Consider the following 26,624-nt stretch of genomic DNA (forward strand, 5'->3'; position numbering starts at 1 on the left):
AGTTGGAGGCGGCTTATGGTAGAGAAATTAACATTAAATTATCTGGCAACAGCTCTGGTGGACATGCTGCAGTCAGCACTCCAATTGCACGCTCCCTCAAAACTTGAGACATGGTTGGCATTGTGTTGTGTGACAAAACTGCACATTTTAGAGCTTACTTTTATTGTCCCCAGCACAAGGTGCACCTGTGTAATGATCATGCTGTTTAATCAGCTTCTTGATATGCCACACCTGTCAAGTGGATGGATTATCTTGGCAAATGAGAAATGCTCACTAACAGGGATGTAAACAAATTTGTTCACACAATTTGAGAGAAATAAGCTTTTTGTGCATATGGAACATTTCTGGGATCTTTTATTTCAGCTCATGAAACATGGGACCAAGACTTTAGATGTTGCGTTTATATTTTTGTTCAGTGTAGTTTCAGTGCAATACTGTGTAGTCCTAGGCCTACTGTGTTCAACACAGCTTGGCTGTCTGGAAAGGGAACAGTTGGGTGTAAAAAATAATATCCTAAACATGACATGTTATGCATAAGAAATGTATATCTAGACATGGCTATAGGGATATAGGCTATTAGTTTCCAAATAAAAATTACAAAAATGCCAATAAGAGAAGAGACAGTAGGCCTAGTGCACTTGCGAAAGTGAGGGACAACGTAGGCCAGTACTGAACATTTCTCTCGTCTTTTCTACTTCTTGAAAGGCAGGCTGTAGGGGGTTTCTTGTGGGTAATGCATGTTTACTTAGTCGAAGATCCTCTCCGAGACCTCTCAATGCGCCGGAGGGAAGCAACAACCTATTTGAAGGAGTCGTAGCTGTCTTTATGTTACATACATCCAGTCACGCTCAACCCCTTCAAAAATATGTTTTATGTCATATAAACGCTTTAACTGCTAGGCTGCCTGCCGCCCACTGACGTGAAAAACAGGTGTGGTAAGAACAATTTAGCATTAGCTCCACCAGGTGCTTCGTGTAGGGCAGGCTACTGACCCACTGAGAGATTTCAGACCAAACTAACCTTGAACGCTGGTATTTACAGGCTAGGACTCCCAGGTAAACAGTCCGTCTGTTTCAATATCTTGAGAGCGCTCCTTTTGATTTTGTTTCCAACTAATATATTTCCCTGCTGCTGCAAAGGGGAGCGAGATGCGTGAGAGATATAAAAGTAAGGAGAACGCGGGCAGTGAATGCATCCATACTTTTGAGGGGAATCGGGACATTGGAAACGGGCTGTTTAGGAGTTACGACTCACCTATGCCAGGAGAACCTGCCAGCTACTTGGAGGGACCAAATTCCCCTACTGGAGGTATCCTGACAAGTTTGGACCACTGCCATGGGAATGGGCCTACAACACTGGACTCTTCTTTGACAGGTCAGCACAATTTAGTGACTGCCTTCCTTCTTTAATCAAATGTCATTATCTAACCAAATATGATAATTTAAGGAGTTGACGTCCATAAATGTTTTAACTCACAACCTTACTGAAAATGAGAATGCCCACTTCAATTCATCAACTTGTGTTGAGTAGTCTACATTTAGCCAAAAGGTGCAATACACAAGCTTTCTAATAACGCTTTACATCCCAACCTGGTCTCAGAGCATTTCGTATTATTGTGTATGAAATCCAGGACACTCAATTTAGAATGATATGTTGGGTTTTGTATGGTTTGTATTAATTTGTGGATGTACACTACCGGTCAAAAGTTTCAGAACAACTACTCATTCAAGGGTTTTTCTTTATTTGTACTATTTTCTACATTGTCAAATAATAGTGAAGACATCAAAACTATGAAATAGCACATATGGAATCATGTAGTAACCAAAAAAGTGTTAAAGAAATCAAAATATATTTTATATTTGAGATTCTTCAAATAGCCACCCTTTGCCTTGATGACAGCTTTGCACACTCTTGGCATTCTCTCAACCAGCTTCACCTGGAATGCTTTTCCAACAGTCTTGAAGGAGTTCCCACATATGCTGAGCACTTGTTGACTGCTTTTCCTTCACTCTGCAGTCCGACTCATCCCAAACCATCTCAATTTGGTTGAGGTCGGGGGATTGTGGAGGCCAGGTCATCTGATGCAGCACTCCATCACTCTCCTTCTTGGTCAAATCACCCTTACACAGCCTGGAGGTGTGTTGGGTCATTGTCCTGTTGAAAAACAAATGAGTCCCACTAAGCCCAAACTAGATGGGATGGCGTATATCGCTGCAGAATGCTGTGGAAGCCATGCTGGTTAAGTGTGCCTTGAATTCTAAATAAACCACACAGTGTCACCAGCAAAGCACCCCCAAACCATAACACCTCCTCTTCCATGCTTTATGGTGGGAAATACACATGCAGAGATCATCCGTTCACCCACACCGCGTCTCACAAAGACACGGCGGTTTGAACCAAAAATCTCCAATTTGGACTCCAGACCAAAATACAAATTTCCACCGGTCTAATGTCCATTGCTCATGTTTCTTGGCCCAAGCAAGTCTCTTCTTATTATTGGTGTCCTTTAGTAGTGGTTTCTTTGCAGCAATTTGACCATGAAGGCCTGATTCACACAGTCTCCTCTGAACAGTTGATGTTGAGATGTGTCTGTTACTTGAACTCTGTGAAGCATTTATTTGGGCTGCAATTTCTGAGGCTGGTAACTCTAATGAACTTATCCTCTGCAGCAGAGTTAACTTTGGGTCTTACATTCCTGTGATGGTCCTCATGAGAGCCAGTTTCATCATAGCGCTTGATGGTTTTTGCAACTGCACTTGAAGAAACGTTCAAAGTTCTTGAAATGTTCCGTATTGACTGACCTTCATGTTGTCAAGTAATGATGGACTGTCGTTTCTCTTTGCTTATTTGAGCTGTTCTTGCCATAATATGGACTTGGTATTTTACCAAATAGGGCAATCTTCTGTACATCATTCATTTCGTGTAATATCTTACAAATTTGCAAACGTACAATATGTTACGATTTTGCAAAAGGTAAAATATGTTACGAATTTGCAAGATGTTATGATATGTTACAAATTCAAATTTGTTGTGGCTACCTTTAGCTAGGTGGCTAACGCTACAGTTAGCTAGGCCAAGGGTTAGGGTTAACGTTAGAATTAAAGTTAGGAGTTAGGTTAAAGGGTTAGGGTTAGAGTTAGCTAAAAGGTTTAAGGTTAGGGCAAGGGCTAATGCTAAGTAGTAAGTAGTTGTAAAAAGTTGCAAATGAGCTAAAATGCTAAAGTTGTCCGTGATGAGATTCGAACATGAAGCCTTTGAATTGCTAGAAGTTCGCGTTATACGCCACCCATTCCCCCTCCTTTCGTTTTTGCCTTAAGTAACCTACTGTCTTATGTAACCATACCATACCAAACATAACATAACATACTAATTTGAGTGTTCCGGAAATAAAATACTATGTTACATCTAGTGTATGAGACCAGACTGCACATCCAAGTATACTGATTTATAACTTGTTATAAACATGTATGAGCCTTTATATTGTCTTACAAGCAAGGATAATACTGTTGATTGTTCATATACTATACTGTGCAATCTATATGGTTCATACAGTACATGTGGTTCATTTTTGAAAATTACATTGAGTAATATGTTAGGCCTTGCTATTTGGAATGAGTGATACATTATGATAATCTGATCATCAGTTATCACATTTCTTTTTAGACTATCGGTCTGAATTCACAAATAAATTGCATTCTGTTGCAACATGGTTTTATTCATCAGGTCCAAAACGCTCCAACTATGACGGTGAGAAAAGGTACCTAGGAGTCAGGGTCAAAATGCCTGTGAGAGACATGCTTAATAACATTCGCATAGCGAAGGGAGTGTACACCAAAAATATCCAGGTATGACATTGTGTATTCACTGTGGCTAAATTGCTTGGAAGACAATTTCCACATTCCCCAGTCCGATGTTTTGACATATTCACGATTTATCCTTTACGTCTTTCTACAGGGCAACAGCGGCAAGGCATTGAAAGGTTAGAAAAAAACTCTCATTCTATTATGCTTATGTTGTTGGCCTATAACCAAGATTGAACACTTCTGGCAGCCTCCTCTAAAGTGTGACTTGTTCTGCTCTGGAATTAGGGTTGTTTACCTTTTGCAAACATTAAGAGCATAAAGTGTTTGGTAATGGGTGAGGCTGATCACACGGATAACAGTCATAAAATGTAGTCAAGACGTTACTTAAAGTGTGACGAGTACTGAGGATACGAAGAGGCAGGACGCAGACGTAGGAATCAACAATGTAAAGGTGTACTTAACACTGAGCAAGAGAACAACAAAGAGCGAGTACACAACATGACACTAACAATCACACACAACACAACACTGAACAGTCCAGGGCTATATAGGGGTGGTGATGAGGTGCAGGTGCGCTGGAGGTGATTAGGGTGCGTTGGGTTTCCATTCCAGCGTTGCCTAGGTTGTGCCCTCAGACCGGTGGCTCAGTAGACCGGCGAATCAGAGCGCCGGAGGGGAGCAACGGGAGGAGACGTGACATAAAGCCTATGGATATAATGCATAATGATGTGCACATAAAGTATTAGTAAGACATACGCATATTTGACATCTAAGTACTTTTTCATAATAATACAGTATATCACAGCCATCTTGAAAAGGAGACTCGTAGGATACTGATAACTAACAATACAAGTTAAAACGTGTTACTGAATTTCATCATTACAATATGAACATAAATAACACTGAAAACTGTCACAACAACAATTATGTATTATTACACAAACATTTATGTTGTGGGTAAGGGCATGCAACAACAAAGATTGTGACACTCTGGCTCTATGGACGTTTATATTGAGCCAGGGTTGTTCATTTTCATGTGTTTGGGTGTATTTCATTTGGTGGTGTTGGGGATGGGTGAGTTTCATTTTGTTTGTGTCAGGTGGTGATTGGTCGATGACTCCCAATCGGAGGTAACGAGTGTCAGCTGTCGGCTCGTTATCTCTGATTGGGAGCCATATATATTCTGTGTGTTTTCTCCTTTGTGTTGTGGGTTATTGTTTCTTTGTTGCTGTTAGTAGTATTCAGTATAGAACTTCACGGATCGTCATTTGTTGTTTTCTTCGTGGTTGCTTTAAGTTAATAAAATCATCATGTTCACTCCCAACGCTGCGCTTTGGTCCTATTTCATAGACGGACGTGACAGAATAACCCACCAAAAAAGGACCAAGCAGCGCGTCCAGGAGCAAGGGGTCTGGACACAGGAGTTATGGATGCCTCCTAAGGACTTTTGGACATGGGAGGAGATTCGGGCTGGAAAGGGTCCTTGGGCACAACCGGAGGAACATCATCGCCCTCGTGAAGAGCTGGAGGCAGCTGCAGCCGAGAGGAGGTGGTCTGAGGAGGAATATCACCGCCCTCGTGAAGAGCTGGAGGCAGCTGCAGCCGAGAGGAGGTGGTATGAAGAGGAAGCGCGGAGTCGAGGCTGGAAGCCCGTGGTTACTCCCCAAAACATTTTTGGGGGGGGGCACATGGCTTGGGCGCCTGGGCAGCAGGAGGCTGCCACAGGGAGAAAAGGAGAGAGGGCTATCGGATTACGGGAGCCATTGGCGAGTAGAGGGAGGGAAGTTGTTGTGGCACGGCATGAGAGACTGAAGTGTGTTCCCAGTCTGGTCCGGTCCGTTCTTGATCCCCAGTTAAGGCCAGTGGTGGGTGTTCCCGGTGCACGGTCCGGCCTGTTCCTACTCCACGCACCAGGTCCACGATGTGCGTCGCCAGCCGGCCTGAACTGCCCGTCTGCCCAACGCCGTCTGAACTGCCCGTCTGCCCAACGCCGTCTGAACTGCCCGTCTGCCCAACGGCGCCTGAACTGCCCGTCTGCCCAACGCCGTCTGAACTGCCCGTCTGCCCAACGCCGTCTGAACTGTCCGTCTGCCCAACGCCGTCTGAACTGCCCGTCTGTACTGAGCCTACAAAGCCGCCCGTCTGCCATGAGCCTTCAGAGCCGTCCGCCAGACCGGAGCCGCTAGAGCTCTCCGCCAGACAGGATCAGCCAGAGCCTTCCGCCAGACAGGATCAGCCAGAGCCTTCCGCCAGACAGGATCAGCCAGAGCCTTCCGCCAGACAGGATCAGCCAGAGCCTTCCGCCAGACAGGAGCAGCCAGAGCCTTCCGCCAGACAGGAGCAGCCAGAGCCTTCCGTCAGACAGGAGCAGCCAGAGCCTTCCGCCAGACGGGATCAGCCAGAGCCTTCCGCCAGCCATGAGTGGCCAGATCCGTCAGCCAGCCATGAGCAGCCAGACCCGTCAGCCAGCCGCGAGCAGCCAGATCCGTCAGCCAGCCATGAGCAGCCAGATCCGTCAGCCAGCCGCGAGCAGCCAGACCCGTCAGCCAGCCATGAGCAGCCAGATCCGTCAGCCAGCCATGAGCAGCCAGATCCGTCAGCCAGCCATGAGCAGCCAGACCCGTCAGCCAGCCATGAGCAGCCAGACCCGTCAGCCAGCCATGAGCAGCCAGACCCGTCCAGCCAGCCACGAGCAGCCAGATCCGTCAGCCAGCCATGAGCAGCCAGATCCGTCAGCCAGCCACGAGCAGCCAGATCCGTCAGCCAGCCATGAGCAGCCAGATCCGTCAGCCAGCCGCGAGCAGCCAGATCCGTCAGCCAGCCATGAGCAGCCAGATCCGTCAGCCAGCCATGAGCAGCCAGATCCGTCAGCCAGCCATGAGCAGCCAGATCCGTCAGCCAGCCATGAGCAGCCAGACCCGTCAGCCAGCCATGAGCAGCCAGATCCGTCAGCCAGCCATGAGCAGCCAGATCCGTCAGCCAGCCGTGAGCAGCCAGATCCGTCAGCCAGCCGCGAGCAGCCAGATCCGTCAGCCAGCCACGAGCAGCCAGATCCGTCAGCCAGCCATGAGCAGCCAGATCCGTCAGCCCGCCAGGATCCGCCAGATCCGTCAGCCAGCCAGGATCCGCCAGAGCCGTCTAGCCAGGATCCGCCAGAGCCGTCCCGCCAGGATCCGCCAGAGCCGTCCCGCCAGGATCAGCCAGAGCCGTCCCGCCAGGATCCGCCAGAGCCAGCCAGCCAGGATCCGCCATCTAGTCAGGTACTGCCCCTTAGCCCGGTGCTGCCCCTTAGTCCGGTGCTGCCCTTTAGCCCGGTGCTGCCCCTGAGTCCGGTGCTGCCCCTGAGTCCGGTGCTGCCCCTGAGTCCGGTGCTGCCCCTGAGTCCGGTGCTGCCCCTGAGTCCGGTGCTGCCCCTGAGTCCGGTGCTGCCCCGTAGTCCGGTGCTGCCCCTTAGTCCGGTACTGCCCCGTAGTCCGGTGCTGCCCCGTAGTCCGGTGCTGTCCCTTAGCCCGGTGCTGCCCCTTATCCCGGTGCTGCCCCTTAGGCCGATGCTGCCCCTTAGTCCGGGGTTGCCCCTTAGTCCAGGTGGGGTTAGGTGGAGGGTGGTCATTGGGAGGCTACCGAAGCAGGTTGTGACTGTGGTGGGGTGGGGATCACGACCGGGGCCAGAGCCGCCACCATGGACAGACGCCCACCCAGACCCTCCCCTAGTCCTGATGTTGGTGCGCCCGGAGTTCGCACCTTTAGGGGGGTACTGTGACACTCTGGCTCTATGGACGTTTATATTGAGCCAGGGTTGTTCATTTTCATGTGTTTGGGTGTATTTCATTTGGTGGTGTTGGGGATGGGTGAGTTTCATTTTGTTTGTGTCAGGTGGTGATTGGTCGATGACTCCCAATCGGAGGTAACGAGTGTCAGCTGTCGGCTCGTTATCTCTGATTGGGAGCCATATATATTCTGTGTGTTTTCTCCTTTGTGTTGTGGGTTATTGTTTCTTTGTTGCTGTTAGTAGTATTCAGTATAGAACTTCACGGATCGTCATTTGTTGTTTTCTTCGTGGTTGCTTTAAGTTAATAAAATCATCATGTTCACTCCCAACGCTGCGCTTTGGTCCTATTTCATAGACGGACGTGACAAAGATACTGTCAACTTGAAACATGAAACCTGCTGTCAAAATTCCTTATTATATTCTTCACAGGAGAGAAGAAACGGGTAAATACAAATAGAGATGGCAGAAGTAGCAAGGTGAGTGATTTACAGTGCATTATATGAATAAGCATACATGTCTTTTAACATTTCACCAGGTTTGCCTTGCTCTAACTTGGACGGCTCAGCAATCAACACTGGATACTTATTATGTGTGTCCACTGTGTTTCAGAGAAAACAACCTACAAAGAGCCTGGAGGAACTCGCCATAATAGTGGAGGTTTTGGAGCAGGATCTCAAAGCCAGCAAGTCATACAGCCAGTCTAACAAGACTGAGTCACCCGACTACAGTCTAGAGCCCAACGAGCAACCATGGAATAGTCCAGAGCCACTCCAACATGGTCACTCAATGAAGTGCAGTCAGGAAAACAAGATGCCACAACAAGCCCCAAACTACTGTATGTCAGAGCTCAACCTATCCAGCTCTGCAGACAAACAGAACACTAGTGTCCCTCCGCTTAACTCCCATGGAGGGTATATCAACGACGAATCCGACAATATGATGCCCAGTCCAGATTCATATATGTCTTACTTCCCCAGCTGCACCAGTGAATATCAAGTGCCATCTCCCCAAGATTCAGTCTTCACTAGCCCCCAGTCCTCCAGCTATGAGTTAGGTCAGGATGGAGGAAGTGACTACCAGGATAGCTTTAGCTGTCAGGATAGCTTTAGCCCCCAGTGCCAGGATAGCTTTAGCCCCCAGTGCCAGGATAGCGTTAGCCCACATTGGCCAAGCTACATGGGCCAGGATTGGAACAGCACAGCATACTTCTGGACCCAGCTCCAGAGGGAGGAGAGCTTACTGACGGGGGTCTCTGACACAGAGCTTCTGGCCACAGACAAGAACGGAAGGACGTAAGTTGTAATCACAATTTGTCTTTTACCCTTTTCATATTACTGAGCCTTGCTGAGCTGTTGCCTGGTCTTGTTAGGCATTCACCAGAGGTTGGAACAGTGCTGGAAACTAGCACAGTGCGGTTCGGGTCAGCGCAATAGTGTGAAAAGGGTACTGAATCAGTGCTTGCAGACAGTGCTAGGACAGCATAGCTACACCAACTATTCAGAACTTCATGATAATGGTCTATAGCATTTTCACATCACATGACCAAGGGATTATTGTGTTGTCATTCCTGGGAAAACACTTTATCTTAGCCTGTTGATTTGAAATGGTATACCCCGGGAGGCTATAGCAGTATAATGGGTGGAATGTTATGGATGTTCAGACAGAAATATGAGATGATATCACTCAGTTTGTCATTAAAGGCACTGTACAGAGACTATATGTGACAGTATGGTGAATGGATGCTTTGTAGTAATTTAATGAGATATGTTGTCCTAAGATAAACAATAACCTGTTACAGACATATTCGTTTTCCTACAATAATTCACAAACAACAAATGATGCCAAGGTCATACTGAGGGTATCTAATAGGCAGCAGTTAGGTGTTAGTGTTACGTTCCCCAGCAAGAAAACCAAATATTGTCACTCACACAGAAGGGAGAACTAACAAAGAGTCACTGACAACAACCAAAACGAAACTAATGGGGTTTTAGGAGGGGTTCTGAAAGACACTCATGGGGGTGTCCACTGAAAGTTGACTAGCAACAACAACTGGGACCTAAAAGACACCCAACATGAGCGCCCACCACAGGAGGTTGGTGGCACCTTAATTTGGGAGGACAGGCTCATGTTAATGGCTAGAGTGGAATGGTATCAAATACATGGGTTCCATTTGTTTGATGCCATTCCATTAGCTCCTTTCCAACCACTATTATAAGCCGTCCTCCCCTCAATAGCCTCCACTGGCGCCCACTAAAGTTGCCCAAGAAGAGGCAAACAAAAGAAAAACCCACACCAAACTTAAAGACAGGAAGCAAACCAAAGGTGGAGCAAAATGAAAACAGAGAAGATCAGATAAAGGATTGTTTGTCTAGAACTCAAATAGGGAGCGCCAACTAAAGGTGTTAACCCTCCACATCTCTCAAGACAACTGGAACACTGGGCCAGCCACTTTTAAATATCACCTGGGACAGCACAGGTGAAGCACCTTCCGACTAACAAGATGGACAAGCCAGCGCAGGTGTAACACATACTGACTAACGAGGTGACACCAATCAGTGTACTCCCACGTGCTAACGTGCAAACGTCCAACCTCAAAATATATACTGAACAGAAATATAAATGTAACATGTGAAGTAAAAATAAAATAAAAGATCCCCGAAATTTTCCAGACGCACAACAAGCTTATTTTTCCCAAATGTTATGCACAAATTTCTTTACATCCCTGTTAGTGAGCATTTCTCCTTTGCCAAGATAATACATCCACCTGAAAGGTGTGGCATATAAAGAAGCTGATTCAAACAGCATGATCATTACACAGGTGCACCTTGTGCTGGAGACAATAAAAGGCCACTCTAAAATGTACAGTTTTGTCACACAACACAATGCCACAGATGTCTCAAGTTTTGAGGGAGCGTGCAGTTGGCATGCTGACAGCAGGAATGTCCACCAGATCTGTTGCCAGAGAATTGAATGTTAATTTCTCTACCATAATCTGCCTCCAATGTTGTTTTAGAGAATTTGGCAGTACGTCCAACCGGCCTTACAACCGCAGACCACGTGTAACCACACCAGCCCAGGACCTGCACATCCGGCTTCTTCACCTGTGGAATCGTCTGAGACCAGCCACCCGGACAGCTGATGAAACTGTGGGTTTGCACAACCAAAGACTTTCTGCACAAACTGTCAGAAACTGTCTCAGGGAAGCTCATCTGCGTGCTCGTCGTCCTCACCAGAGTCTTGACCTAACTGCAGTTTGGCGTCGTAACTGACTTCAGTGGGCAAATGCTCACCTTCGATGGCCACTGGCACGCTGGAGAAGTGTGCTCTTCACGAATGAATCCCGGTTTCAACTGTACTGGGCAGATGGCAGACAGCGTGTATGGCGTTGTGTGGGCGAGCGGTTTGCTGATGTCAACTTTGTGACAGAGTGCCCCATGGTGGCGGTGGGGTTATGGTATGGGCAGGCATAAGCTACGGAAAACGAACACAATTGCATTTTATCGATGGCTATTTTAATGCACAGAGATAGCGTGACGAGATCCTGAGGCCCATTGTCGTGTCATTCATCCACCGCCCTCACCTCAAGTTTTAGCGTGATAATGCACAGCCCCATGTCACAAGGATCTGTACACAGCTGAAAATGTCCCAGTTCTTCCATGTCCTGCATACTCACCAGACAATAGACACATAATTGTTTGAATGGTTGATTTTAGTGACAAACACAGGAAGAGATATGTATCTAATATTCATTTTGGAGTGAAATTTCATGTTCTTGACATACTTGATAATGAAAAAACTGGATTATTACTTTCAAGCTACCACTGATTCAAATCATGCTCACATTAATTATCATTGGCCAGCCACAGTACACAACTACATTCCCACATTGTTGATGCAGGATTGCCATGATGCAATGTATCATCCAGTACGTTCATGTCAAACTGCACTTTAATGCATTCATGTTGTTAACCATTCGAACTCACAGTGACATTTATGTGGGTACACTATAAATATGTTCATTGCTTCTTTCTTTAGAGCTCTCCACAGAGTTGTGGGTCAAGGCAAGAGGGCCCTTGGATATGTGATTGCCAAAAGGATGGCAGCTCTGAACAGACTGAATGTCAAAGACTCAGAGGGAAAGGTAAATCAAACATTTTCTGTCTCTAATAAAGCCCTTTTGTGGGAAAAAATTCATTCTGATTGGCTGGGCCCAGTCATGTGAAATCAATAGATCAGGGCCTAATTGATTTATGTAAATTGACTGATTTCCTTATATGAACTGTAACTCTGCAAAATCGTTGAAATTGTTTCATGTTGCGTTTTATATTTTTGTTCAGTATAGTATGACTTCATTTGTTTTCTGGTTGTTCAGATTCATTCAGCCGTTCAGATAACTTTGAAGCAACTGTATACTAGTGCTGAGCGATTAGTGCTTTTTGAGGTCGGTTCAGTTTCGGTTCGATTATCTAAAAAAAATCACGGTTTTTCGGTTTCATTATTTTTTGGAACATTAAATGCACTAGGCATTATGTGGGTTGAATGCTGTAATAACACAGAATAAAACAATTAATAAAGTCCCATGATGGTAGTGACTGCCCATTACTGCTTATCACTTATTATCCATAATTTTTTATTCACATTACTTTATTAAAATATTTGTTTTATTTGATAACTTTATTACTTCATTCCAAGTCATCATCTCTATAGAGCTGCTGCCTATGCTGTCTGAAAAAATCACTATTTTAATAGTTCTTCAAAGTAAATAAGGCATACTTTTATGACTGCTGAATACCAACTATCAATCACTTAGATCATGTATTTTCAGGTAGCGATACCTCACACAGCAACTCTCTCTTCTCTCCGTCGACGAGGTCTCCGTGTCTGCTCCACGCAGACCAGACAAGCTGGCGTGTTACATCTCAGTGATCGCACAGTACGGGCTTGATCTGGGAACTGCACATCGAGCTCACAGAAAAAAACAGAACGAAATGGAATTCAAATAATTGAACCGACGTCGGTCAATTAGTTGTTTAAAAACTGAAAAATTACAGAAATGTAATCACTCAGCACTAATTGCTCAGCACTACTGTATAAAATCAGTGATATAGCTTGAGCTACATCAGGATTGCTCACCAATCAAAACAGGAGACTGTCAAATAGTTGATTAAGCCCCTGACTTCTGTTCCCAGACTGCACTTCACCTGGCTGCACAGAAGAACCAACACCTGATGGTGGCTGATCTGATTCGCCATGGTGCCTTTGTGAACGAGAAGGACAGGTGTGGAAAGACATGCCTGCATCTCAGTGGTGAGAATGGATACACTCCAGTTCTGGAGGTAAATACAGCCAACTAAAATGCAATACTGACAGACAAAATCTGTTGTGTGAGCTGAGCTCTTTGAAGGTTAGCTCCGTGAGTTGACTTGAAATAGAGTATTTGAAGTATTTTTGGGAGGTACTTTTTAAAAGTTTAATTTTAACATGCTACCCTGTCATTATGATTATATAATGTATAGCCTACTGCAGCACCTTCACAACCCAGGAAACATGTTTGTCATGTTACTGTGTACAAAGGTAAACAATGGTTAGTTCCCACAATGAAATTGGTACACTGAACCTGTTTGATCTTTCTAATGGTATACATATTTCTTCTTTTAGGTTCTGAAAAATATGATGAAAGAAGGAATTTATGTAGATGTCGAAGCTACAGATAATGATGGTATGTTTGGCTTCCTTGTTTTCATATCCTATTCAGAGCCTTCCATATTAAAATACTCTTAATGTAAGTCTTATATTTAAAGCTGCAATATGTACGTTTTTGGACGAGTTATAGATCTGTCATTCTCATTGAAAGCAAGTCTAAGAAGTGGTAGATCTGTTCTATGTGGGCTATTTCTATGCTTCCCGTTCTTAAGTTTAGTTTTTGCGTCTTTTACTTATAATATTTCACAGCGGTTTAGATGGTACAATTACTTGTTTTGTCACATATACTGAAATTACAATTTTTGAATTTTAGCAACCAGGAAAATGGCGGAGTGATTTCTGCATATTGCACCTTTAAAGGGATAGTTCACTCCAAAATAAAAGATTGTCATATTACATTTACATTACATTTTAGTCATTTAGCAGACGCTCTTATCCAGAGCGACTTACAGTTAGTGAGTGCATACATTATTTTTCGATTTTTCATACTGGCCCCCTGTGAGAATCGAACCCACAACCCTGGCGTTGCAAACGCCATGCTCTACCAACTGAGCTACATCCCTGCCGGCCATTCCCTCCCCTACCCTGGACGACGCTGGGCCAATTGTGCGCCGCCCCATGGGTCTCCCGGTCGCGGCCGGCTACGACAGAGCCTCATATGATTCAAACCTCAAAGTAGTCAAACGTCAAGATGAATCCACATCCCACGGCATAAGTTGTGAGCTATATGCCTCAACCACAAATTAATGGAAAAGATAAGCACCAAATAAAATCATGAAATTACATATTTTCCATTCATTTGGGATTGAGGCATATACAGTGCATTCGGAAAGTATTCAGATCCCTTAACTTTTTCCACATTTTGTTACGTTAGTCTTATTCTAAAATGGATTAAATTAATGTTTTTCCTCATCAATCTACACACAATACACCATAATGACAAAGTGAACACAGGTTTTTATTATAAAAAATATAAAACAGAAATACCTTATTTATATATTTATTCAGACCCCTTGAAATGAGACACGAAATTGAGCTCGGGTGCATCCTGTTTCCATTGATCATCCTTGAGATGTTTCTACAACTTGATTGGAGTCCACCTGTGGTAAATTCAATATATTGGACATGATTTTGAAAGGCACACACCTGTCTATATAAGGTCCCACAGTTGACAGTGCATGTCAGAGCAAAAACCAAGCCATGAGGTCGATGGAATTGTCCGTAGAGCTCTGAGACAGGATTGTGTCAAGGCACAGATCTGGGGAAGGGTACCAAAAAACTTCTGCAGTATTGAAGGTCCCCAAGAACACAGTGGCCTCCATCATTCTTAAATGGAAGAAGTTTGGAACCACCAACAATCTTCCTAGAGCTGGCCACCCAGCCAAATTGAGCAATCGGGAGAGAAGGGCCTTGGTCAGGGAGATGACCAAGAACCCGATGGTCACTCTGATAGAGCTCCAGAGTTCCTCTGTGGAGATGGGAGAACCTTCCGGAAGGACAACTGTTATGATGAGTTCTCTGGCATCAAGGAATTCAGGATGCAAGAAGATAATTAGACACTTAGATGGAGAGTTTATACAATGTATTTAATAATACGTTACCGGATTCAAAATAACAAGACACAAGTCAATTGCCTCTTGATATTTGAATGGCAGACACAGAGATCTCTCCGTTTATATACTACATTGTAAACCAATTCTAGCCAACAGTTGCCAACCATTATTGGGTGACACTCCCAACTACACTGGTATCATCTTGCACCCCAGTCAGGACATTCCATCACGTACTCAATCTAAGATTAACATCAGTGGTCTCCATAGACCTCCTAGCACCCAGACATTGTGGCGCCAAGAGTGACCTATACTAATGGATTGACCTCATTCCTAAAACACTGTATAAACACGTCATATCAATCCCCCTTTTTCTCTCTTTATCTGTTGTAAGTAAAATTCCCCAGATATAACATTACTTAAACCAAACAATTCACATAAAACTAGATATCCCAAAATAAAATATTCTCCAACAGTGGTATACATATGATTGGAGTCTAAACTATTCCATATAACTGAGAATTCATCCCCCTCTACATTCTATATACTCGAATCCAACCACATTCTCAATATATATAATCAACAAAGGTATAAACTCATCTGGATCATGCATGATCAAACATCTCAAACCTATATGGACTCGGTCTGAGTAAAAGATCAATACATGACTAACTAATATATATATATATATATATATATATATATATATATATTCACGCTAGGTGTCTATATAGTCAAAACCTTACTGATATATAAGGGAAAATCCCACATAGACCATACATATATTGTAAATAACACACTTGTATACATAATTTTCACTTATGCTCATCCTCTTAACCAGGCAAACAAATAAAAACATACATACAAATGAATGATTAGCATCATGACATCATCCAAGAAAATACATTGATTCCTGATTATTTCTAAGTTACATGTAAACTACAATAGAAGTAGATTAATATATTCACTAAAAATAACTTCACTTATTTTCACACTGGGGCGCTCTCTGATCGACTGAGGTAGTCACGTTCCCACATTTCGAATCCTGTAACCTTATAGTCAAAGTTATACAATTCCACTATCACATTCCCAAATCCTCAATCAACATTATCAATGGACTCTACACTTGAATAAGATGATATAGATGAAGAATTTGTACTTTCTCTCCCTACATGAATGTTGACTGATACATCTCTAGCTGTAATCATTGGCATGTTAGTAATCGTTTGTACAGATCCCAAAATCAATCCCCAAAATATGGGAAAACAACACCCTATAACTATGGCTACAATAAGTACTATGGCCACCAGGGGACCTAGAATGCTTGCCATCCATGTGCCTATTGAATTACCACTAAAAAACCTTGAAAAGACTTCAATAACGTTCAAATTGCTATATCCCCCTAATATCTTTATCTCTATTAGTATTTCTAATCCCCTCCTGTATTTCTCTAATATGTCCCATAGCTTTAGTTAAATTCCCAAGACCTTCTGATTCTGATGGTAAGTATGTACAACAGGCATCTCCCCCTATAATCGCACACACTCCCCCTTGAGCTGCTGTAAAAGCATCCAATGCTATGCGATGATCAATTGCATATTGTATAATGAGTGCCATTTCAGACCCACTAGTCTTAAAAACAAACTGAGTACGTGTAAATATTCTAAAATCTTGAGGTATGGCGTTGTATCTAATAGCCAAATCAATCGAATCTGAATTCGTTAAATGTACATAACCCATAAATTCTAAATTCTCCCTTTTAGATCGATGCCCCGCAATGTTTTTATGGACAAATTCAACAGGCTGAACCACGTAAAGAAGGTAGTTTAAAGTACACACTCCACCGATACCCCTGAACAGTGGAGGAAGATTAGTCCATGTATTTTTACCACAACACCAAAAGAACCCTGGAATCAGTAGAATTCCTAGTTTAGAAATGCGATAGTCTCCTCCCATGTTCTCAAACATCATGAGACATTGAGAAGCTCTCAAAAACCCAATATCTATTGCTGAAAACTCGTCCCTCTGTCGCCCCTTTACGCACACATCAACACTGGCAGAATGTACATTTCTATTAACATACAGTATACTTATCCATAATTCTAGTATTAACTTCCTCATCAGGATTATAATTACAGATCAGTATCTCAATGCATTCTTAGTCTAAATTACTATAAATTTAGCAGTGTATAGACCTCCTCCATCAACCTGATACCCCAAATAACAATTTTAGATAAGTCCAAATCAATTACGGGCATAGTTGACCAACCCTTCTTTCCCTGGCACTCAATCTTCTGGCATCTCTTCATTATGTTCTTCAGACTAGCTTCATAGTTCAAAGTTGATGACCCATAATAATGTCACAATTTCAATGTCTCCTCCTGAGTAGCTACCACATCTACCCCCCATTATGTCTTGTCCATTTGCCAACCATTATACCACCAACATGAGAGATGTTTTGTTTGAACGGATCTCTCTCCATGCTCACTCCACGTGGACTCCTGTCACACTCCTGAGAGAAAAGGCATGAGAGAAAAGACAGTTGATAGCTTCGATTGGATGCTGTACACCGATTGCTGTCTCTGACTCAGGTCTCTCGGTAGAAGTTGTGCTGGACAGGACCGTATTCAACGCCGTTGTTGCTCCTCTTCAGCCGGTTAGAGGGGGTTTTGAGGTTCACACCGTTCTTGACCGAATTATCCCTGTTATGCATCAAGACACCATCTGTAGTAACCTCGTGAGAGGACAGAACATAACAGTTTAGTTGAGTTCATTTCTAATCCAAGAAATCCATATAAGCATTGACTATATGACAAATTATTATTTTTTTACCAATTATTCTTAAAACCACTTTCCAATATACTCCCCTTATCACCCTGTTGACTTCACCGCAGAGTCACAGGATCAGGAAGTTAGACCTCAAGCCCATCCAGAGAAATCCCAACACTCCACCAGACCCATTCTGATGAGAGTTACATCGAAACAAAACAGAACAAACACAACAATACACTCCTTCATATATCCCTCAAGGTGTGTACACCTCAATCCAAAAACTTCAGAGGACTGGTAATTGCCATTTGGACACATGACTCATAATGTGAGTACAGTAAAAAACAACACTACTACTGGTTTAAAAAAACTAATCGAATAAGAATCAATACCCTTAATAACTCCAAGAAAGAAATAACTTGTATCCATACAGTCATAAGAAAATAGATTTAAGATATCCTACCCTTATTGAAAGGCAATGCCCTCTCATTCTTCCCATGAACCAAAATAAAAATATGGCTATGAACTATAAACTTTTACATAATTAAAATTATTATAAATGACCACATCCATATTATAAATGACCTTAAATTCATCAGCCAATGTCTCTCGGCATTCCATTGAGGGTGATCAAACCACACTAGAAAGTCAGGACAGAGGTCAGAGGTCATTCAAATCCTTAAAAGAAGTGTTTCATTCCATAGTAGTCTAATCACCAAAAACAGTCAAACATTTCATACATTTCATATCCCAGGTGTACAGTAAGTCCTCAGTACAGTTCTTATCAAAATAAATCATGTTTTGAAATAAAACTCACACAGAAAATAAAAACGTCATAAAATTCCATGTGTATAAGATACCTCGGCACTAACCCGAGACAAACCCCACTAAAACCAAAAAATCCTTACCCAACTAACATTTCATAATAGGTGGGTTGTGTGGTTAATTGCAAACCATATGGTAAAAAACAAACAAAAATGTCCTTATTTAATTTGGTAGCTCCCTTTTACGACCTACTCCGGATATCTTCATACTTAATTTCACTAATCACTCTCCCAAGAAAATAGTCTCGGGAAACATTTCAAAGAGAGAGAAAATCACTACCCCCATTCTCCTGGAAGAAAAAGTATACATGTCGTTAACATTCACTCTTAATCAGCAATCCAAAAATTGTAATTACAAACATTATGAAGATAATTCCACTGTACTCCCTCAAATCATTAATCGTTTGTTTCAATCTAATTCCTTGTGACTACTCCAGCATAAGATTACATATAATCTCTCACAAGATGAAAACGACCCAAGGTTCTCTGAGTTTGCAATGAGTATTTTTAATTGATCACCCTTTAGACTCCATTGTCTGTAACTCTCCAACCCCAAAATCGGCTCTATTTCTTCCCATGTCAAACTATCGTGGTCTCGTTACTGGATCAATGTCCAATGACATAGGTAATAGCTGTTTCACCTCAGATTGTTCCTATTACCCCTCTAAATGTAATATTTTATTCATTCGCAAATATAATCAATTTCTTAACGTAAGGAATCAGTGATATTTGATCCCAAGCATCTATTAAAAATATGGTTGAGACGTGGTCTCCTACGTCTCCCTTAACATGCATACTGTAGGGGACTTCCAACAGTCCTGGAAGAAAGAATCCTACTCAAGACACATCAGATAATACCGTGTTCCATTAAGTGGAAGAGACACCTTCTAAAATAAACAAACCCATAACCCCTTTCCGGTACTCTAATCACTAGTGTTACGCAACTATAGAATTGAGTAATAATAATTAGAAATTGTAAAAAAATTCAACTATTCAGATCTCTTCTTCACATTTCCCCCTGCGTCCTTTACATCTCGATATAGCCCAGCAAGCACGACTTTCTTTCACCCGCGGAGTAAAAACATGGCATTAGTAAAGCCTATCCACAAACCACCAATAACTAATAGCATATTTTCATTCACATTATTAGAAGGCATTATTTTAATTCCAATCTACTTCCACAATTCAATTCTACATTCTCATTTCCCAATTACATTAGCTCCGTAATGATAATTAGTTTGATGGAAACCCTAAATTGGCTTTGTACTATGTTATAAAGGACTATGTGGTCCTCTGTAGCTCAGCTGGTAGAGCACGGTGCTTGTAACGCCAAGGTAGTGGGTTCGATCCCCGGGACCACCCATACACAAAAATTTATGCACGCATGACTGTAAGTCGCTTTGGATAAAAGCGTCTGCTAAATGGCATATTATTATTATTATATTATAAGTTACTTAGTTAATTTCCAGACCTTATGGGCAGTTTTTTTCTTACATGTTGTACCCGGACGGAGAAAATGCCTTAAGCCTTAATAGTTATGTCATTAGGTGAAGTCAATTCCCTATGTTTTCCAAAAAGTGGACATACGCCAATCAGTTTCTGAGACTATTACCTAGAGTTTGTAGACAATCATATAATGTTTAACCTTATCTCTATCAAACGATCCATAAACGGCACCAACTCAGAAAACGTTTATTTATTGTTTCCCACCCCTGACGTACGTCTACGTTTGGGTGCGCAAGTTAGTATATTAATATTATTTCAACTTGATCAAATCTCTAGTAATCAATTACACACATATAAATTCATATTTTTATATATTCACAGAATCCATATAGAACGTTAGAAATTCTTAGGTACCCACATCAACCAATCCATTCTTGTTTTTAACAATTCTCAATCGCCACAAATCAGGTTCTTCAAACATACTCCCAGCAGAACCAAAAAAACAACAACTTTAGTTTCCCGGACACTGCCCGTCCTGTCATGGGATCCTCAACGGTTCTCTAACCTTCCGGAAACCCCGGCAAAGTCAAGCCTCCCATAAAATATAGACTTGCCGCTACTTTCTAAAATAACATCCCACTCTCAATACCACCCCGTGATATTCTATGATGGGCAGTGATGTACGGAACACCAAGATAATGTTATATCAAAGCTTATTATCCAAACTTATATCAAATTATCATACACACTTCTATATCTTATTATTAAAACTTCAGATTGCGACTTATTTTCCACATTTATACCACTCTCATATCACATTCACACAATGCTATTCTCAAACACACTTAATCACTATTTGTATAACCTGCAGGAATATTTTCTTCTATAAAAGGGGACAAACTTGGAATGTCAATTCTATCACATTAACATTTTACTATAACTGATTTTAGGATTACATATTTTATTAGCCTGCCTTCCATAAGAATGTATAAATAACCAATCATATATGTCGCTATCATCTTCAAAGTTATCCTCCGTGCTATAAGCTGGAGGGTGAATAGAGTTCGTTAACTGTGGATAAATTCCTTTCATATTGTCAGATCCTTTTATAGACCATGAGGGCTCACTCTTTTCATAAGGTAGACTATTTTGTTCCATTGCCAAATTACTTAACTTCTTAGCTGATTTTTTTTTCTCTTTCCTGATGATATTTCCAGGCCATTGTGTGCTCATTAAATCCCATGCTTTATACGCCTCTTTCATATAATCTAATCCCATTTTGGGTTGCTTACGGCTGTATTGTCAATTATATATTTTCGCGCTATCTGTAATTTATCCCTTTTAAAACTACCATCTTGAGGATACTCATTATCTATCCATGCTGATAAATCACTGAGATATGGTTCCACATAGAAAAATCAAAATTTACTTAACATCCATTCGCCCGGTGTCTGATTTTCGATAGTTTTAGTAGATACATTTTAAATGCGTATTTGTCTGTCATAATTTCGTCATTTCCTTTCTTTCTCTTCGAGGCAAATCGAGCTCTGAATTATTTTTAATTGTGATTGTCTTGCCAGATTCCGTTCTACTGAGTTGGCTCCCCATTTTTGTATTCATTATTAGTTCATGCAAATTAGTAATTAAATATTTGAATCAAATCTCCAACTTGATATCTATTAAAATTGTGTTTGTCTGTTTAGTCATTGGTGCCATGATTCAATATGTTTAATTGTAGCTGCTCGAGTCTTTATGCCATATGAATTATTGTTGTCTCTCTCTCCTGAACGTTTTGAGTAATTCACAAAGGACTAATTCTGTACTTTTTTTTATGACGATTTAACACACCAAAGGCCTGTAACCTTAATCTTTTACAATGCCTATCAAACATTAAGAGACTCCAAACCCAACTCTTTATAATGCTTTTACCCATTAAGGGATTCCTGCGCCCAATCTTTTATAATGCCTTTAAACATTAAGGGACTCAAACCCACTCGTTTATCCTCTGTTCTCTCTACTCATTTATCTGAACGCACGCTATTCTGAATCATAGCACCATGTCATTGTCTAATTTGATATTTCTCCTTACATCCCATTACATAACTCAATACCACTCATCCTTCCCCCCTCAAAAAATAGTGAATTTTAACATTCTTTTCAGTTCAGCTTTACCACAGATAAGCAAATTTCAACACAATCCGAAAAAAATAAAAGTCTGCTTACCTGTTGGTTCGGTCGTCAACTGTATCCTGTTTGTTGGACGCCAATTGTTTACATTTACATTTTAGTCATTTAGCAGACGCTCTTATCCAGAGCGACTTACAGTTAGTGAATACATATATTTTTATACTGGCCCCCCGTGGGAAACGAACCCACAACCCTGGCGTTGCAAACGCCATGCTCTATCAACTGAGCTACTTCCCTGCCGGCCATTCCCTCCCCTACCCTGGACGACGCTGGGCCAATTGTGCGCCGCCCATGAGTCTCCCGGTCGCGGCCGGCTGCGACAGAGCCTGGATTCGAACCAGGATCTCTAGTGGCACAGTTAGCACTGCGATGCAGTGCCTTAGACCACTGCGCCACTCAGGAGTAGTGTTATGAGTTCTCTGGTATCAAGGAATTCAGGATGCAAGAAGATAATTAAACACTTGGAGAGTTGATACAATGTATTTAATAATACGGTACTGGATTCAACATAACAAGACACAAATCAATTGCCTCTTGCTATTTGAATGGCAGACCTAGAGATCTCTCAGTTTTATACTACATTGTAAACCAATTCAAGCCAACAGTTGCCAACCATTCTTGGGTGACACTCCCAACTACACTGGTATCATCTTGCACCCCAGTCAGGACATTCCATCACATACTCAATCTAAGATTAACATCAGTGGTCTCCATAGACCTTCTAGCACCTACCTACCCTAAGCACACAGCTAAGACAACGTAGGAGTGGCTTTGCGACAAGTCTCTGAATGTCCTTGAGTGGCCCAGCCAGAGCCCGGACTTGAACCCGATCGAACATCTCTGGAGAGACCTGACAATAGCTGTGCAGCGACACTCCCCATCCAACCTGACGGAGCTTGAGAGGATCTGCAGAGAAGAATGGGAGAAACTCCCCAAATACAGGTGTGCCAAGCTTGTAGCGTCATACCCAAGAAGACTCGAGGCTGTAATCGCTGCCAAAGGTGCTTCAACAAAGTACTGAGTAAAGGGTCTGAATAATTATGTAAATGTAATATTTCAGTTTTTGGCAAACATTTCTAAAAAACAGTTTTTGCTTTGTCATTATGGGGTATTGTGTGTAGATTGATGGGGGGGGGAACAATTTAATCCGTTTCAGAATAACGTAACAAAATGTGGAAAAATTCAAGGGGTCTGAGTACTTTCCGAATGCACTGTAGCTGGATCTACACAATGTCCAAGAATATGGACTTATCTCAACATAAGACTACTTTTGAGGCATGAAAACATTTAATTTAGAATTAACCGTCCCTTTAAGAATGCTCATTCAATAGACTACCTGAGGGGTCAACAAAGAAACAATACTGCTAACCTATTCAGCTAGTTCTACTCATATCAAAGAAGTTGATGGTTTTAGATTGATGTACAGTGCCTTCAGAAAGTATTCATCCCCCTTGACTTATTCCACATTTTGTTGTGTTACAGCCTGAATTCGCAATGGATTTAAAATAATAATAATCTCACCCCTCTATACACAATACCCCATAATGACAAAGTGAAAACATGTTTTTAGAATTTATTGCACATTTATTGAACATGAAATACAGAAATAGCTCATTTACATAAGTATTCACACCCCTGAGTCAATACATGTTAGAATCATATTTGGCAGCGATTACAGCTGTGAGTCTTTCTGGTAAGTTTCTAAGAGCTTTGCACACCAGGATTGTACAATATTTGCTCAATGTTATTTTCAAAATTCTTCAAGCTCTGTCAAATTGGTTGTTGATCATTGCTAGACAACCATTTTCAAGTCTTGCCATAGATTTTCAAGCAGATTTAAGTCAAAACTGTAACTCAGCCACTCAGGAGCATTCACTGTCTTCTTGGTAAGCAACTCCAGGGAAGATTTAGCCCAGGTTATCCTCTAGGATTTTGCCTGTGCTTATCTCCATTTGGTTTATTTTTTATCCTGAAACACCCCTCCCAGTCCTTAACTATTAGAAGCATACCCATAACATGATGCAGCCACTATGCTTGAAAATATGGAGAGCAATGTATTGGATTTACTCCAAACATAACACTTTGTATTCAGGACAAAAAGTTAATTGCTTTGCCACATTGTTTGCAGTATTGCTTTAGTGCCTTGTTGCAAACAGGATGCATGTTTTGGAATATTTTTATTCTGTAGAGTCTTCCTTCTTTTCACTCTGTCAGTTAGGATAGTATTATTGAGTAACTACAATGTTGTTGATCCATCCTCAGTTTTCTCCTATCACAGCCATTCAACTCTGTAAATTATTTTGTCACCATTGGCCTCGTGAAATCCCTGAGCGGTTTCCTTCCTCTCCGGCAACTTAGTTAGGAAGGACGCCTTTGTCTTTGTAGTGAATGGGTGTATTGATACACCTTCCAAAGTTTAATTAATAACTTCACCTTGCTGCTTTTTTTTACCCATCTACCAATAGGTGCCCTTCTTTGCAAAGCATTTGAAAACCTCCCTAGTCTTTGTGGTTGAATCTGTGTTTGAAATTCACTGCTTGACTGAAGGACCTTACAGATAATTGTATGTGTGGGGTACAGAGATGAGGTAGTCATTCAAAAATCATGTTAAACACTATTATAGTCCATTCAACTTATTATGTGACTTGTTAACTTTTTACTCCTGAACTTATTTAGGCTTTCCATAACAAAGGGGTTGAATACTTATTGACTCAAGACATTTCAGCTTTTAATTTGTAATTAATTTTTTTAAATGTCCCATAAAATATGTGGTATTGTGTGTAGGCCAGTGACAAAAATCTAAATGTAATCAATATTAAATTCAGGCTGTAACACAACAAAAAGTGGAAAAAGTCAAGGGGTATGAATACTTTCTGAAGGCTCTGTACATTGAAAAATCCATGACCACAATGTCTTTGTCATAACCCATGTTTCGTCCATTGTTAAATTCCCCTTTCCCTTACATACTTTGATAGATTTTGGGTGGTTGGTCTTATTCTACACTGCCTCATGTCTGTGATTGGTGTGTATTGCTGTCAGGGCTCAGTGTGTTTCAGTGTGCAGCAGTGGCTCTGAACGTCACCGTGCGAGAGCTGGAGAGAAGTGTGACCCACAGTCAGATGAGACTCCACACACTGCGCAAGGAGCAGATGATGGAAACACTGGAGTGTCTGCTGCAAATGGGAAGCTACCAACACACTCTGGTCAGTGTCTACGGATGATATGATATAGGCTGCTAAAGTTTGGAATCTGGAAGTCATAATGTGTTCATTTAAGTTACCTGGGGTGGCAGGTAGCTTAGTGGTTAAAAGCGTTGTGCCAGTAACCGAAAGGTTAGGTGAAAAATCTGTCGATGTGCCCTTGAGCAAGGCACTTAACCCTAATTGCTCCTGTAAGTCGCTCTGGATAAGAGCATCTGCTAAATGACAAAAAAATAGAAAAAAATAAAATAATTGATTAAGCTTAGAAAGTATTAACTTTGAATGAATCCACACAAAGATATACAGAAGAATCCTGGAGTATTTAAAGAACCATTCATGCTCTGTTTGCTTGGCAGAGTTAAGCCTTAAAGTGCAGGTGATAAAAATGCTGTCAACTACTCTCTCTCAGGATAATCGCTGTGGGGAGAATGCAAATGAAGTGGGAAGCAAAATGGAGTCCTACATGTTTATGCAAGGAGTGGTCTCCAGACCCAGTAAGGTGAGCTACTTCTAAACTTCAGTATTTTTCATATGCTTGCCACGGGGTTTGTAGACAAAAAAAGAGGCCTTATTTACAGTACTCTACATTTCAGTTTCTTTGTTTCACACTGTTTTATTGAACACACAAATGCAAATGATAATTTCTTGCTGTACTAGAAGAATGGTGTTTTTGATTTTATAGGGTCCTCGATTTAATGAATAGTTTCCAGAATGTATTAGATTTATGGTTCTAATTTGGTGTTCATCTCTTTTTTAGGGGAACTACATGACCTAGATGGTGTGTCCATCCACACAGCTCTTCCTTATGAAATTATGTGTGCATCTGCCAAGCGAGGCATGCCAGAGAACTGACAGTAAATGTTTCTGAGTTGTTACAAGCTTGAACTTGTCTTGGAGAAAGGCCAATGTGGTTTAGAAAGCCTTTCATTTTTTAATACCTTAATCTTTGTTAGGTTGCTTTAAAGTGAGAGGTTTACTTCAAGGCAACGTACAAGTCTTATGTAAAGCATCCAAAGTTTTATGTAAGCTAAAACACGATTGTAAATTGAGTGTTTTTGTGGCTTGCGATAAGACTTTGGTTGCACATTAGCTGGTTTCTGTGAAACTTCCACTGTTTGTTACATTAAAGTAACAAAATGTAAATGCAAGTTAAGCTATATGTTATTTTGTGAATGTGATATTCGTGTTGTATGTAATACACACAAGGGAGTCATATTCTTTCATACTTACAGTGGGGAGAACAAGTATTTGATACACTGCCGATTTTGCAGGTTTTCCTACTTACAAAGCATGTAGAGGTCTGTAATTTTTATCATAGGTACACTTCAACTGTGATAGACGGAATCTAAAACAAAAATCCAGAAAATCACATT

At 41.7% G+C, this 26,624-nt stretch overlaps 1 protein-coding gene across 1 annotated transcript; it reads left to right on the plus strand.

Annotated features, from left to right (window-relative positions):
* Positions 1-1,148: 1,148 nt before the first annotated feature.
* LOC121557317 (NF-kappa-B inhibitor zeta-like) lies at positions 1,149-26,026 on the plus strand. Its single transcript, XM_041871104.2, has 12 exons — positions 1,149-1,374; positions 3,724-3,845; positions 3,955-3,979; positions 8,002-8,048; positions 8,182-8,606; positions 8,682-8,864; positions 11,608-11,713; positions 12,762-12,908; positions 13,231-13,291; positions 25,091-25,254; positions 25,661-25,750; positions 26,009-26,026. The coding sequence occupies exons 1-12, from the start codon at positions 1,149-1,151 to the stop codon at positions 26,024-26,026; spliced, it is 1,614 nt and encodes a 537-aa protein (XP_041727038.2).
* The last annotated feature ends 598 nt before the right edge of the window (positions 26,027-26,624 follow it).

The sequence above is a fragment of the Coregonus clupeaformis genome, chromosome 5, assembly GCF_020615455.1.
Source record: "Coregonus clupeaformis isolate EN_2021a chromosome 5, ASM2061545v1, whole genome shotgun sequence".
Taxonomy (NCBI): Eukaryota; Metazoa; Chordata; class Actinopteri; order Salmoniformes; family Salmonidae; genus Coregonus; species Coregonus clupeaformis.

Excerpts from the sequence above, each read along its gene's own strand:
- LOC121557317 (XM_041871104.2), top strand. The coding sequence starts at position 1,149 with ATGCGTGAGAGATATAAAAGTAAGGAGAACGCGGGCAGTGAATGCATC. Across the intron at positions 3,980-8,001 it reads CAGCGGCAAGGCATTGAAAG|GAGAGAAGAAACGGGTAAAT; the intron begins GTTAGAAAAAAA and ends TATTCTTCACAG. Across the intron at positions 13,292-25,090 it reads CGAAGCTACAGATAATGATG|GGCTCAGTGTGTTTCAGTGT; the intron begins GTATGTTTGGCT and ends TATTGCTGTCAG.